Source organism: Mobula birostris, chromosome 5, assembly GCF_030028105.1.
Source record: "Mobula birostris isolate sMobBir1 chromosome 5, sMobBir1.hap1, whole genome shotgun sequence".
Classification (NCBI taxonomy): domain Eukaryota; kingdom Metazoa; phylum Chordata; class Chondrichthyes; order Myliobatiformes; family Myliobatidae; genus Mobula; species Mobula birostris.
Window position 1 is genome coordinate 6,261,935 of NC_092374.1, and position 13,164 is coordinate 6,275,098.

At 42.8% G+C, this 13,164-nt stretch overlaps 1 protein-coding gene across 3 annotated transcripts in view; it reads left to right on the forward strand.

Annotated features, from left to right (window-relative positions):
- Window positions 1-11,278, forward strand: part of paip1 (poly(A) binding protein interacting protein 1) — a 64,528-nt gene extending 53,250 nt beyond the window's left edge. For 2 of the 3 annotated variants that reach the window (XM_072257531.1, XM_072257532.1), the window contains 2 exons: window positions 6,921-6,996; window positions 10,817-11,278. In XM_072257531.1, the coding sequence (XP_072113632.1) occupies window positions 6,921-6,996; window positions 10,817-10,907 (167 nt within the window). In that variant the 3' untranslated portion in view covers window positions 10,908-11,278. Of the gene's footprint in view, window positions 1-818; window positions 2,740-6,920; window positions 6,997-10,816 lie in introns of those variants that run through there. The other variant, XM_072257533.1, reaches the window with a different exon arrangement.
- Window positions 11,279-13,164: the final 1,886 nt, after the last annotated feature.

Consider the following 13,164-nt stretch of genomic DNA (forward strand, 5'->3'; position numbering starts at 1 on the left):
GGTGGTTTAATGGGAAATTAATTTGGTGAGAGATGAATGAAATTTGGAGATTGAGGATTAAAGTATCAACTTGAGGTATCAACCTTGTCCTCCAGACCAGGGGTCCACGGACCCCTCTTTTAATGGTAGGGGTCCGTGGATTTAAAAAAAAAGTTGAGAACACCTGCTCCTACCCCGTCCTACCATTTTGTTGTAATAGTGTTGACTGCAAAGCTACCAGATTGTCCCAAGAGAGTCCTTAAGCTGTCCAGCCCTCCATCTCTTATTTTGATCACTTCCCTTCTCCCTCCATTTGCCATGCTCACACATCACCTGATGGATCCCCTCCCCTGCCTGGTTCAATTTGCCCTTCGCCTCTCTGGCCTCTATTATCTCCTTCCTTAAATTAAATTCCAGTGCTGGTGGCCTTAGTGTTCCTGCTTATCACATTCCCAGCAGTCTCCACCTTCACCCTAGCCCCTGCCTTTCTTTTCCTGTCTGCTTTCACCTGCTGGTCTCCCAATTCCACCCCCTCAGCCTTCACCAACTCCATCTGTCCATCATGTTTCACCCACCTATGGTCTACCTACTGGCCCATGCCTCTGTGTCAGCCCTCCCCCTGTTTACAGTCTTCCCATTCCTCATTCCTTGACCCAAAACATCAACAATTCATTTTGTCCACAGATGCAGTTCATTCACTGAGTTCCCCCAGTTTGTGTTCTGCTCAGTATCCATTTGATTGCTCAAAATAGAAAGTTATCTGCTCTTGAAATGTATAATCTGTAATCTGTACATAATCTCTAACCTGATGGCCAATTTATTCCATTGCTACCATCAAGGAGGAGGTACAGGAGCCTGAAGACACATATTCAACGTTTCAGGAACAACATCTTCCCCTCCACCGTCAGATTTCTGAATGGACAATAAACCCATGAACACTATTTCACAATTTTTAAAAACTTCTTCATATGTATTTCTTATCATTTATCTTTTTAAATTATTATGTATCACACTGTACTGCTGCCGCGAAACAACAAACTTCACGACATATGCCAGTGATATAAAACCCTATTCTGATTCTGACATGACTTGCAAATAAAGGAGAACATCAAACCTGTTCTGTTGAGGAGTGCTGAGAACAGTCAGGAGATACCAAGTACCATCTACCAGTCTGCACCATGGGATTACATGCTTGCTAGACGCTGTGCAAATGGCAGAACTAAGTGATTCCACAGCTGTTGGATCAGATCAAAGCTGTGCGATTCCTCTGTCACCTGTTTGTAAAAGGCAGTGAGCAATAAGACAACTAATGGGAGGAGGCATCTTTGAGAGCATCCCCATACTTGAGAATGATGGGACTCAGCTGCAGATGTTCAGCCAGAAATCTCAGCATCCCACTATCCAGTCTTCAGCCAAGTTGATTCACGCTCTGTGTTAAGAACTGTTGGATCCTGATACTTCTGCAATCCAAAGGTTCTGAAGTCAAGTCAAGAATGAGGCATATATCTTGCTGCTTATGGCTGTTTTATTAAATGAAACCAGAGTGAATTAGAAAGAGCTGAGTGAACAAAGAACAAAAGAAAAGCGATTGTGGCCATCTCATCAACTAGCGATAATAAAGCTCCAAGGGATTACAGAGAGGCCCTCTGTATGGGCTCAACCCTGGATATTGCATCCTAGCTATCTACATGATATGCAAGCTGGTCAGTACGATATGCAGTCTCTCCCTCTCCACATAGTTGATGAATCCAAAGGAACAGTAGAGGCAGATACATTTTGGCACCAGCAGGGACACAGGAGTTCAGACAGCGTTCAACTTAATGTAGGACTGCCTGAGGGACCCTGGCTCTGGATTTTTCCTTGGGGTTTACTCCTGAAACCTTCCCCATGAGTGGGTATAGCGGAAGTTTGAGATCAGTTTTCCTCCTTCTGGATAAGCTGCCAACCACAGCTGATGAGTCCCATCTGCCGGAAGCGAAGGTTTTAAGGTGCCAGTAAACCACCTTCGCCCCTTCTCTTCTCAGTTGAAATGGTTCCACCAGGCTTACTAGCGAAACCACACTTAAAGGCTAGGAGCAGGACTTGGTTGTCAGAGGCTAATTGAAACACACGCCATTGGGAGCATTTACTAGGTAGTGAGAGCTTGTCAGGTTCGCGTAGTGTGATACCTGCTACTGAAAGGTAAGAAGTTCCTAGAAAAATACAGAGTCAACTGCATTGTAATTAGGGGATAATCGACTCCATTGCTTCTCTCCATTTGAGGCCTTGAGCAATTTTGAAGTTGATCAGGATGAGAAGGGAATATGGTCAGGTGTCTGGTGCTGTCTGCCTACGTTTGACCAGTCCTCCTCTCCCTCTTGATAGCTACTGTTGGAGGAAGTGCAGGAATCTTGGGGTCCACATTACAAGGGTTGATCAAAGGCTGTGGATTCTTTTTGGGGGAACTTGAGGTTTATATTGCACGTATTCCTGGATGCTCGTTACTTTGCTGGTTTTGAGTGGTTTGGTTGGAGCAATCGATGCAGACTGGAGTGCTTCAGCAGTGGACTAGCGGCATGGCACTAACCTGAGTACTACTGGACTCCTGGTTTGACGTTTGATATTGTATGTTGTTCACTCGTTTTTTGCTGTTTGCGTAAATTGTTCTTATTTTGCACATTTGGTCTTTGATGCTTTCTTTGAATGGGTTCCATGGTGTTTCTTTGTCTTGTGCTTGTCTGTAGGAGGACAAATCTGAGTTGTATTCTGTATACATACTTTGATAATAAAAGTACTTTGAATCTATAAATCTTTGAAATTATAGTAAGTCCAACAGAAACAAAAATAGTTTTAATTAATCTGCTTAATCCCTTAAATTGTCACATTAGAAACCAAATAACACATCTCTGGATAAAAATTATATTGGATAAAGAGAATTTCACCCGAAAATTAACTTGGTTAGCCTCATTCAGCCAAGCCATGTGCGAAGAAATGAAGAGACTGGATACAATAAAGATACATCTGGACTGTAACACTAAAGACCTGCCCTCTAAAACTAGCTGCAGTATACTTATAGCAAAATCTTTTCCATCCAGCTATAACGTGTCACTTCAAGTGTGTGGAAAATTGTCCAGGTATTTCCCTACCACACATAGCTTTAAACTCCTCACCCAGCTGTATTCAACAAACCAATGGAGGGTGAAGTTAGCGGTGCTGTCCGGTGACACCTAGTCAACAATAACCAGTCCCATCTCATCAGTTTGGCTCCAGACCTCATCACAAAGTGCCAAGCAAATTTATTAAAGAAGTACTGTACATATACATCACTATATACAAATCTGTGAATAATTTTTTGCGGGCATTCACAATAAATACAAGAAACATGATAGAATCAATGAAAGACTGCACCCAACAAGACAGACAAACCAGAGTGCAAAAGACAACAAACTGCAAATACAAAAGAAAGTAATAATAATAATAAATAAGCAATAAATATTGAAAACGTGATGAAGAGTCCTTGAAAATGAGTCCACTTCAGTGATGGATGAGAGAAGATATACCCTCTGATTCAATAACCTGATGGTTGAGGGTAATAACTGTTCCTGAACCTGGTAGTGTGGGTCTGGAGGTTCCTGTACCACCTTCCTGATGGCAGCAGTGAGAAGAGAGCATAGCCTGGGTGGTGGGGGTCCCTGATGATAGATGTTGCTTTCCTGTGACAGCACTCTATGTAAATGTGCTCAATGGTGGGGAAGGCGTTACCTGTGATGGACTGGGCCATATCCACTACTTTGGTAGGCTTTTCTGTACAAGGACATTGGTGTTCCCATGGTGAGCTGTGATGCAACTGATCATTATAGTCCATTAGACAGCTGTAGAAGTTTGTCAAACTTTTAGATGCCTTAATTGAATTCCAGTGCTGAGTTGAGAGTCAGCTGCCTTTGATTTCAAGACAACATTCAACCTACCAAATGAGATAACTGGTGAAACTGCAGTCAAATGATAGCCAGGAAACAGCCTCCAGTGGAAGATAATGTACCTTACTAAAGGAAGGTGGCTCTGGTACTGGGAGTCATTCCTCCCAGCCTGTAAATATTATTGCAGGACATTGTGTCCAGACTGCTTTTGTGAACTTTCTTCACTTTCATCAGGTGTGGGGATGTTTGCTAATGTGCAGTTCCATTCACAACTCCTTGGGTCAGAAAGCAGTCCATGCTTACGAACAGCAAGAATCTGGCGAGGAGCATTTGCCTCTTAAGTGGCAGGCTGTGAGCTCCCAACAACAGAGCCTGACTTCCTGCCTTTAACATTCAACGCCATTGCCCTTGCTGAATGCCCCTCCATCGACATCCTGGCCATCGCCAGTGATGGGAAGCCTCATAAATACATTGTTAGAAAGAAAGAAGAAAGGCTTAGTATTCTGTGGTGAGTGTCTCATCTTGTCACACCCTGAGGCCTTTCCACAATCTTCAGGGCACAAGTCTGGCTGCTCCCTACTTCACTAAATGAGAGCAGTTTCAACAGTGTCAAGGAGCTTGACACCATCCTAGACCAATGAGCTTTTACCCTGAATGTTCATTCCACTACCTGTTCACTGACTGCATTGTGTCCCACCTGCATAGTGTACTGCAATTTTCTCACCTAGAGTGGGCCATGACTTCTCTGACAAATGCTCTATTGCTTACAGATTCTTCTCCCAATTTGCACACCATCCAGATTCAGGTTCATTTGTTACACGTGCATCGAAACATAGTGAAAAATGTGTTCTTTGCGTTAACAACCAGCACATGTAAGGATGTGCTGGAGGCTACACATTCTGGCACCAATGTAAGCATGTCTACCTTGTTCAGCACAACAACCCATTTTCCTCCCTGCTTATCAATTCTTGAATGCTGGTGAAGTGTTTTGGCCCAAAATATTCATTCTCCTTCATAGATGCTGCTTACTGGCTGGGTTCCTCCAGCATTTTGTATGTGTTTCCCTTTCCTCCCTATCACCCCACTCACCCAATCACACAGTCAGCCCTCCCAACCCAAGACAGGTTGCCTGCAGGCCTCCAGCCTCCTGTGAACTCTGATTTCTCCACTGGACTTGCAGACTTGGAGGTTTTGGCCAGCTGACTTGGACTCAGTGACTTCGGTCTTTGATCTTCAATATCGATCCCAGGACTTGCTGTTGACAGGGCCTCAAACTCTAAGCCTTGGGAATACATCACCATTCTCTTATCATTGCTGAATCTGATTCTCGGGACTGCCTCCCCAGCAGCACTGGTCACCTAGGCAGGTCACCACCAGCTCCTCAAAGGCCATTAGTGCTGGGTGATAAATACTGGGCCTTGTCCATATTCTGAAAAGTGAATAGGAAAAGCTGATTGGTATCTCTACTCCACCCATTGTCTCCTCAAGCAGCTAACATATATGATGGTGTGTGGGAGGGGTGTATGGAGGCGTCCTCTACCACTTGAATGGAAGTTTCCTAACTCTGGTCATAATCCTAGCTCTGTTTTAAGGATCTGTCCCCAAATCCTTGCCTGCAAAGAGTTGAACACATTTCTTCTATCTTCACAATTTATACAGTGTTCTATGACTAAGAAACCGAGTCAGCTCTGTGGGTTGAAATAGCTGAGTAAGTCATTTAGTTGTATCATTATTAAAGATGCCTCAAACATGGTTCAGTGCCTTTCCTCTCATCCCTATCCCACCGCAATTCACCATACATCATACATATACTGTATGGGGTTCAAGTGAAAAGGTAACACAGGTCAATAGGATGATAAAGATGAGACATAGGATGTGCTTGCTTTGATAGATCGGGACACAGATCATAACAATGAGGATGTTATGTTGCAGCCTGCAAAGGCTATGACCGCTCACCTTATCCATAGTTGTCATGATTTTATAAACTTGATTTTATTGCCTCTCATTCTCCTGCACTTCAAGTAATAAAGACCCAGCATGGCCAACACCCCTGTAACTCAAGCCCTCTAGTCCATGCAGCATCCTCATAGATCTCTTTTGCATTCTCTCAGGCTGGACAATGACTTTCCTATAATATATGTGCACGTTAATAAATTTACTCTGAGCATTATTCAGCACAGAAACAGGATCTTTAGCCCATCTGGTCCATGCCAACTGCTAGTCCCAGTTACCCGTGTTCGGCCCATAATCCTCCAAGCCCCTTCCCTTGTTGTACCTATCCAAATGCCTCATATTGGCATTGTTCCCACCCCAACCACTTCTGGCAGTTCATTGTTCTCACCATTGATATTTGAGTTTCATCTGTAGTTCTGGTCACCTCACTACAGTAAGGATGTAGTTGTACTGGAAAGAGTGCAGAGGAGATTCACCAGGGTGTTGCCCGGATTACAGGACATTAGCTTCGGGGAGAGATTGGATAGGCTGGGCTTGTTTTCCTGGAGTGAAGGAGGCTGAGGTGGGATCTGGTGGAGACATAAAATTGTAAGCAGCATAGATGGGGTAGTTGGGACCTTTTTTTCCTATGGTAGGGATATTGATAACAGGGCATTGGTTTGAGAGGAAGGGGCTTTAGAGTGGATTTGAGGGGTAAGTTTTTGTACAGAGTGGTTGATGTCTGGCACCTGCTACCAGAGGAAGTGGAATCATTATATTCAGAAATTTAAATAGGCATAGAAGACTCTGAGCTAGTGCAGGCAAATGAGATTAGTGTAGATGGGCAAATATGTTGACATGAACATAATGGGCTGAAGGGCCTGTTTCTGTGCTATACAACTTTCCAGTCACAAATTAATAATTTTTTTTAACATTAACAATCCACCTTTGCTTTTCAGCAGACATCAGACCTGTTAAGATAGCTGTGCTGTGTTTATTGTAGAATTATTAAACACAAGGTAATAAATGCACAGATATTTTCCTCACAGGATTTTGAGCAAGATTCCTACTAGGGAGTAAAGTTTAGTTATGTTTTCTCTGCTTGGGTTTCAGATTACCTGGAGAAGTACCAAGAGATGATTGATCGAGAAGAATTATTTCAAGATTATTCTGATGAAGATGAGGACGTGTAAGATTTTCTCTTTCTGATCACTTTCATGTTGCTTTCAAATCGTGAATTTTTCTTGACCAAAGTTATTGAGGGATGTGAAGCTGAGTCATGTTCTAATTGAAAAGTGGAATGGATTGGAGGGGCAGAGTCATGCACACCTGCTCCAACCCACATTACTATTCTTCTGCCAATTTTGTTCAGAATTTGGAATTAAGCCATGGCATCATATAGCACAGAAACAGGCCCTTCAAGCCCAACTCGTCCATGCCAGCCTTGGTGCCTTCCTAAGCTGCTGCTATTTGCCTTATTTAGCTCATCCCTCTAAACCTTTCCTGTCCAACTCTCTCTTAAACATTATAGTACCCACCTCAACCACTTCCTCTATTGTTGCATATATGCACCACGATCTATATGAAAAATTTTGCTCCTCGGATCCTTTTTAAATGTTTCCCTTCTTAAAATAAAGCTATGCCTTCTCCTATTTTCGATTCCCCTACCCTAGGATAAAGACTCTGTCCACATTTTCTATGCTTCTCTTGATTTTACAAACTTCTTAAAGGTCACCCCTCAGCCCTCATTGCTGCAGGGTAGACAGTCCCAGCCTCACCAGTTTCTCCTCACAAATTCAGTCTCTCCCCCCGCCCCCCAACAAAAAACTCCTGAATATCCTTGAGAATCTATGTTGCATCTTCTCTTAATCACATCATTCCAACAGTCGGTGCATGATATTTCAAGTGTGTGCTCATTGCCCCATCTGATGAAGGCAAGTGTGCCAAATTCCTTCTGTACCTGTGTCTCCACTTTCAGGGAATTATCTTATTGTACCCTGGGTCACTCTCTTCTTTGCGCCCTACCATTCACTGCTTTTATTTATTTTGTTTTGATATCCAGCACGGTAACGCCCTCTGGTTCGACGAGCCTGTGCAGCCATCTTTGGAATGTGACGGTAAAGTGGAGCACCCAGAGGAAACTTGCGCATTCACGGGGAGAACGTACAAATTCCTTACAGACGGTGGCAGAATTGAGTTGGGGCTACTGGCTGCTATAATAACATGCCACTCCAAATTAGGACAGTGATTTTCAAAATGAATTAAATTCCATTGGCCATTCCTAGCCCACCTGTGTCGTCACTGTCTACCCTATTGTCAATTTGCACACTTACCATCTATATTCTCAACAAACGACAAATAAAAAACCTATCTAAAGGAAAGTATTTTACTTATTAAACATGTAAATGTAAAGGCTGTCTATCCTTTTGACCAAAGTAGCATAGGGGTTTGCACAATGTTTTATAACACCAGCTGTAAGATCGAGGTTCGATTCCTGCCGATTTCTGTAAGGAACTTGTACGTTCTTTTCATGACTGTGTGGGTATCCTCTGGGTGCTCCGGTCTCCTTGCGCATTCCAAAGATACTTCGGTTAGGATTGGTGAGTTGTTGGCATGCCGTCAGAAACGTGGCAACACTTGCGGGTTGTCCTCAGCACAATCCTTGCTGATTTCATTTGGTGCAAACAAAGCATTTCACTGTATGATTCAATGTACATGTGACAAATAAAGCTAACAAAAAAATTAAAGATCTTGAAAAGCTTTTGGTTATCTGCTGTTACATCGCATAGCTCATATTCAGAATATTCTGGGAGGTGTTTTGTCTTGTTTTGCCACGTTGTAGTTCTTCAATATTGTGGGCTTCATTTTTGACTTAATGACCATCATAATGAGGGCACAGTACAATCTAGCCCACTGCTGTCTTGATTGTAACAGATTCAGCTAATTTATTGGTTCACTCATGCATTAACACCTCAATTGTATCTGTTGAAAAACAGATAAACGTGGACTGAAATCTGTGTATATTATAAATACAAGGTAAGGTTGGTTGTCTGTTGTATCCAACAATGACAGGAGACCTGCACGGGAGAATTTTTAAAGTGGAAAAGGGTCGGGGAAGCAAGGTGGATAGGGTAGTTAAGAAAGCTTATGGGGTAAGTTGAGGGATAGAGTTTAAGAGTCGCGATGTAATGATGCAGCTCTATAAAACTCTGGTTAGGCCACACTTGGAGTACTGTGTCCAGTTCTGGTTGCCTCACTATAGGAAGGATGTGGAAGCATTGGAAAGGGTACAGAGGAGATTTACCAGGATGCTGCCTGGTTTAGAGAGTATGCATTATGATCAGAGATTAAGGGAGCTAGGGCTTTACTCTTTGGAGATAAGGAGGATGAGGGGAGACATGATAGAGGTGTACAAGATAATAAGAGGAATAGATAGAGTGGATAGCCAGCGCCTCTTCCCCAGGGCACCACTGCTCAACACAAGAGGACATGGCTTTAAGGTAAGGAGTGGGAAGTTCAAGGGGGATATTAGAGCAAGGTTTTTTACTCAGAGAGTGGTTGGTGAGTGGAATGCACTACCTGAGTCAGTGGTGGAGGCAGATACACTAGTGAAGTTTAAGAGACTACTAGACAGGTATATGGAGGAATTTAAGGTGGGGGCTTATATGGGAGGCAGGGTTTGAGGGTCGGCACAACATTGTGGGCCGAAGGGCCTGTACTGTGCTGTACTATTCGATGTTCTATGTCTGGAGGTATGAGTAGTCGTCACAACCTGGTGTCCTCCTTGGTTGCAGTAGGTGACTATGACTACTTCTGTGTCTTGTCATGCCTTTTGCTCTCCAAAAAGCATTGCAGAACACCATCCTGACAGCTGGATTTTACCTCATCTGCTCAGTCCCTTGGAACTGACTTCACATGGTAGGACAGGTATGTCCCTTTCTCACTGGAGTATGAGGCCGTCGGCTATTCTCACCTGGTTTAGCCCACCTGTTGACGCGGTATACCAGGGTGTAGGCACTGTTGCATGCAAACAGCTACTTGGGGCCATAGGTGAGAGCTGAGTGACTGGTGGTACCCAAAAGTGAGTGAGCTTCCCCAGAATGTACACGACAAGCCCCTTCACCGGAGGACATCCCATTCTCTCCAAATACAATCTATTGTTGGGGTATTGTACGTAGAAATTGTCCTCCAAGCTAGCTGTTCTCGTACAACTTTCTTTGAAATGGTGGCATGGCAGGCAGTATTTTCTCTGGATGTTTTCTCTGTGGCCAAGTGGTTTCTATTCACATCCATGAGTCGTGCTGGTTGTTAATTGCCTAACCTAAGGCTGGTACTTGTTGACTTGTATTATGTTAAACCTTGCAAAATGGTAAAACATCTTGCAGCTTGTGGCCTGTTGTCAAGTAGCAGAGGGACACAGTAACTTAAAAATAATGTAAGTGCAGACAACCCTGTGTAACTGTTCAGGTAACAGAAATCCAGAATTCACCAATCAGAACCCAAAAATTTGAGGTACAGAACAAAGTGCACTCTTGCAGAATTTATTAAGAAGGTAAATTACAATCTGAGCTGTTTTCTAGGAATGCAATCTCCATGTGCGGGTTTGGGGGGATGGTGAAATGATAACATTGCTTACAGCGTAGAACTGAATTGGAGTAGGAAAGCAATGGATCTTTGTCCTGAAGAAGGGTCTCCACCTGAAATGTCAACTGTTTATTCCCCTCCATAGATGTTGCCTGACCTACAGGTGAATAAATCATGTAAAGCAGCTTTGCTGATCAAGAAAGCTGCTATAGGCTGGTGCATTTATGAATGAAGCAGAGCACTATGGACTATCTTGTCACTGAACAGCCCCTCTCTCAACATTATGCTAGATAAAACAGAAATGATTTGGCAAAGAATCTAATCACAAATCACCTTACTGACATGAAAGATCATGGGGGCAGGGAAGAGAAATGGGCAGATTTTGTACTGTTGGTTAACATCCTCTCATCCATTTCTCTCGATAGGTATGTTGACGACTCAGAGAACGGGATGGATCCAGAGATGGAGGAAGCTTTTGAAAAGTTCTGTGCCGAAACAGAACAAAAGGCAAAATAGTGCAAACAGCGAAGCATTAGAAGTGAAAAATAGACAAAAAAAACATTTTCAGTGTTTATTTGGGGGAAAAAATGGACAAAAAAACTTTTGAATTTCAAAAGAAGTGCAAGTAATTTAAAGGCAAACTGAAGAAACATTTTCATTTTCTTGTGCCATTGAAAGCATTGCTGGAAAAATTGTGTTGGAGTCTACCTAAAACTCTTGATGGTCAATACACTGCATAAATGCTCAAGCAGACTCTGCCTATATGTTGTACTTTTAATGAGACTCTTTTTGTAATATAGTTTGTTATAGTTTTATTTTTATGTAAGTTTCCAAGTTCAAAACTAAAATAAAATGATTCTTTGTAAAGGGTCGCATTGCTTCATGAAGCACACTAAAAAATCTTTTTGCTCTCTTGACTGATCTATAACATTGAAAACAACACAGAAAAAGAACATACATCAGGGAGAGGGGAAAACAAGCAGCTTTCTCCATGATTGGGGGCGGGTGGGAAGAAGAGATGTGCACACACGACTCAAATTCACAATCAGTGGGGTTTGCTGTTAACTGTCAGCACATACTGTAATATTGCCATTATTTAACTGTTTATAGACAGTATATCACAAACACACAAGACGTGGATAATTTGCAAACAAGGTACACTTTAAGAACTCTCACTGAACTGCTAACAGATTGGAAGGTAGTAATAGGGAAACTTGTTGACATAAGGTAATGAGTTTTTGACCTCTGCAGATAAACTGACAAATCCCTAGACACCAAAAATCCTGCAGGAAATGGTCATGAGTACATAAACATTGCTCCCCACCATGGGGCGTCCTTCCCAAACAAAAGCTGCTCAATTTGAATTCAGCAGTATTTAATGCTGCCATCATTTGTCAGTGCCAGGTTTTGTGAAGGAAAAAAGTGTTGCAATTGTTAGTTACCAGTTTCTTGGGCTGTAGCAGGTACAGAAAAGGCTCCTTGATAGTTTGAGAGAACTATTTTGAATTTACAGTCTGAATGTGGAAGAATCAATCCCTGTTCTCTCTCACTGACTTATGTTGAAGTCGTGTCGGACTTGTGTCTATGTGTTTTTAATTAGAACAGATTCTGCTTGTAAACTGTAAATGTTTTAATTAGTCTTGATTCAGCCTCTTGAGAGCAAAAAGCAGCGAGGCTTCAACTCACCCAATGGCTAGAGGCAGCAAAAGCTCCAGAGACACCCCCGACAAACACTCTCCTTATTTCAGCCCATTATATCCCTGTCTCACCCCTTCTGTTCCCACTCACCCTCCTCTGCTTATCCTCTTGAGTAGTGCCTTACACCACAAACCATCCATTCTGCTTGGGGAATTGATTGGTGGCTCTGTCTCAGACTAGCAGCAGTTCCAGGCAGAATTGAAGGTTGTTTGCTTCAACACAATGAAAGTAGTCACCTTTCTTCTTCAGCAGACACAGCATCTGAACAGTGCCTTTATTTAGCAGTCTAATTTACTTGAATTGTAGATGTTTACAACTTAAATTGTACATAACAATGCATGAAACAACCTTGTGATTTTCCTTCCCTTCTGCTATTCCTGATAAATAAATTTTGATGTGTTTGTATATGGTTTGCAGTCTATGCTTTTTGGAAATGTTTTAATTTTAACAGCTTACTTAGTCGTCAACTTAGAGTTGGCACTTTAATTACGTTATGGCCATCAAGCATGCGGCTGTGGGCGAGGGAAAGCTTACATGGCTTGAACATTATTTCAGGTCTGAGTGAGTCACTGGGCGACAGTTCAATAAAAAATGGTGAGGTTGGGAAGAGTGAAAATGAAATGAATGGAAAAGGAGTTGGGGAGAGGGGATGTGGGCTGTGTGTCTTGGAGCTGCAGACAGGTGGTAGGGTAGCGTAGAATTAGCATAACACTTTACAGAGACAGCTATAATAGCTGGGTTCATTTCCTACTGCTGTCCGTAAGGTATGCTCTCCTGGTGACTGCGTGGGATTATTCCGGGTCCTCCCAGATTCCAAAGGAATATGGGTTAAGGTTAGTGAGTCATGGCCATGCTGTGTTGGTGTTGTAAGCTTTATGACACTTGCAGGCTGCCCCCAGCACAATGTTTGACGCAAAGCATTTTATTGTACGTTTTGGTGTATATGTGACAAAGCTAATCTTTATTTTAATATGAGGGGTGTGTACTCAGCAGCAAAGCTCCTTTGAGGCAATGACTAAAGCTGCGATATCAGTCTTCACAGTGTTCAACTGGGGCGGGGGAGGGGAGGTTTACT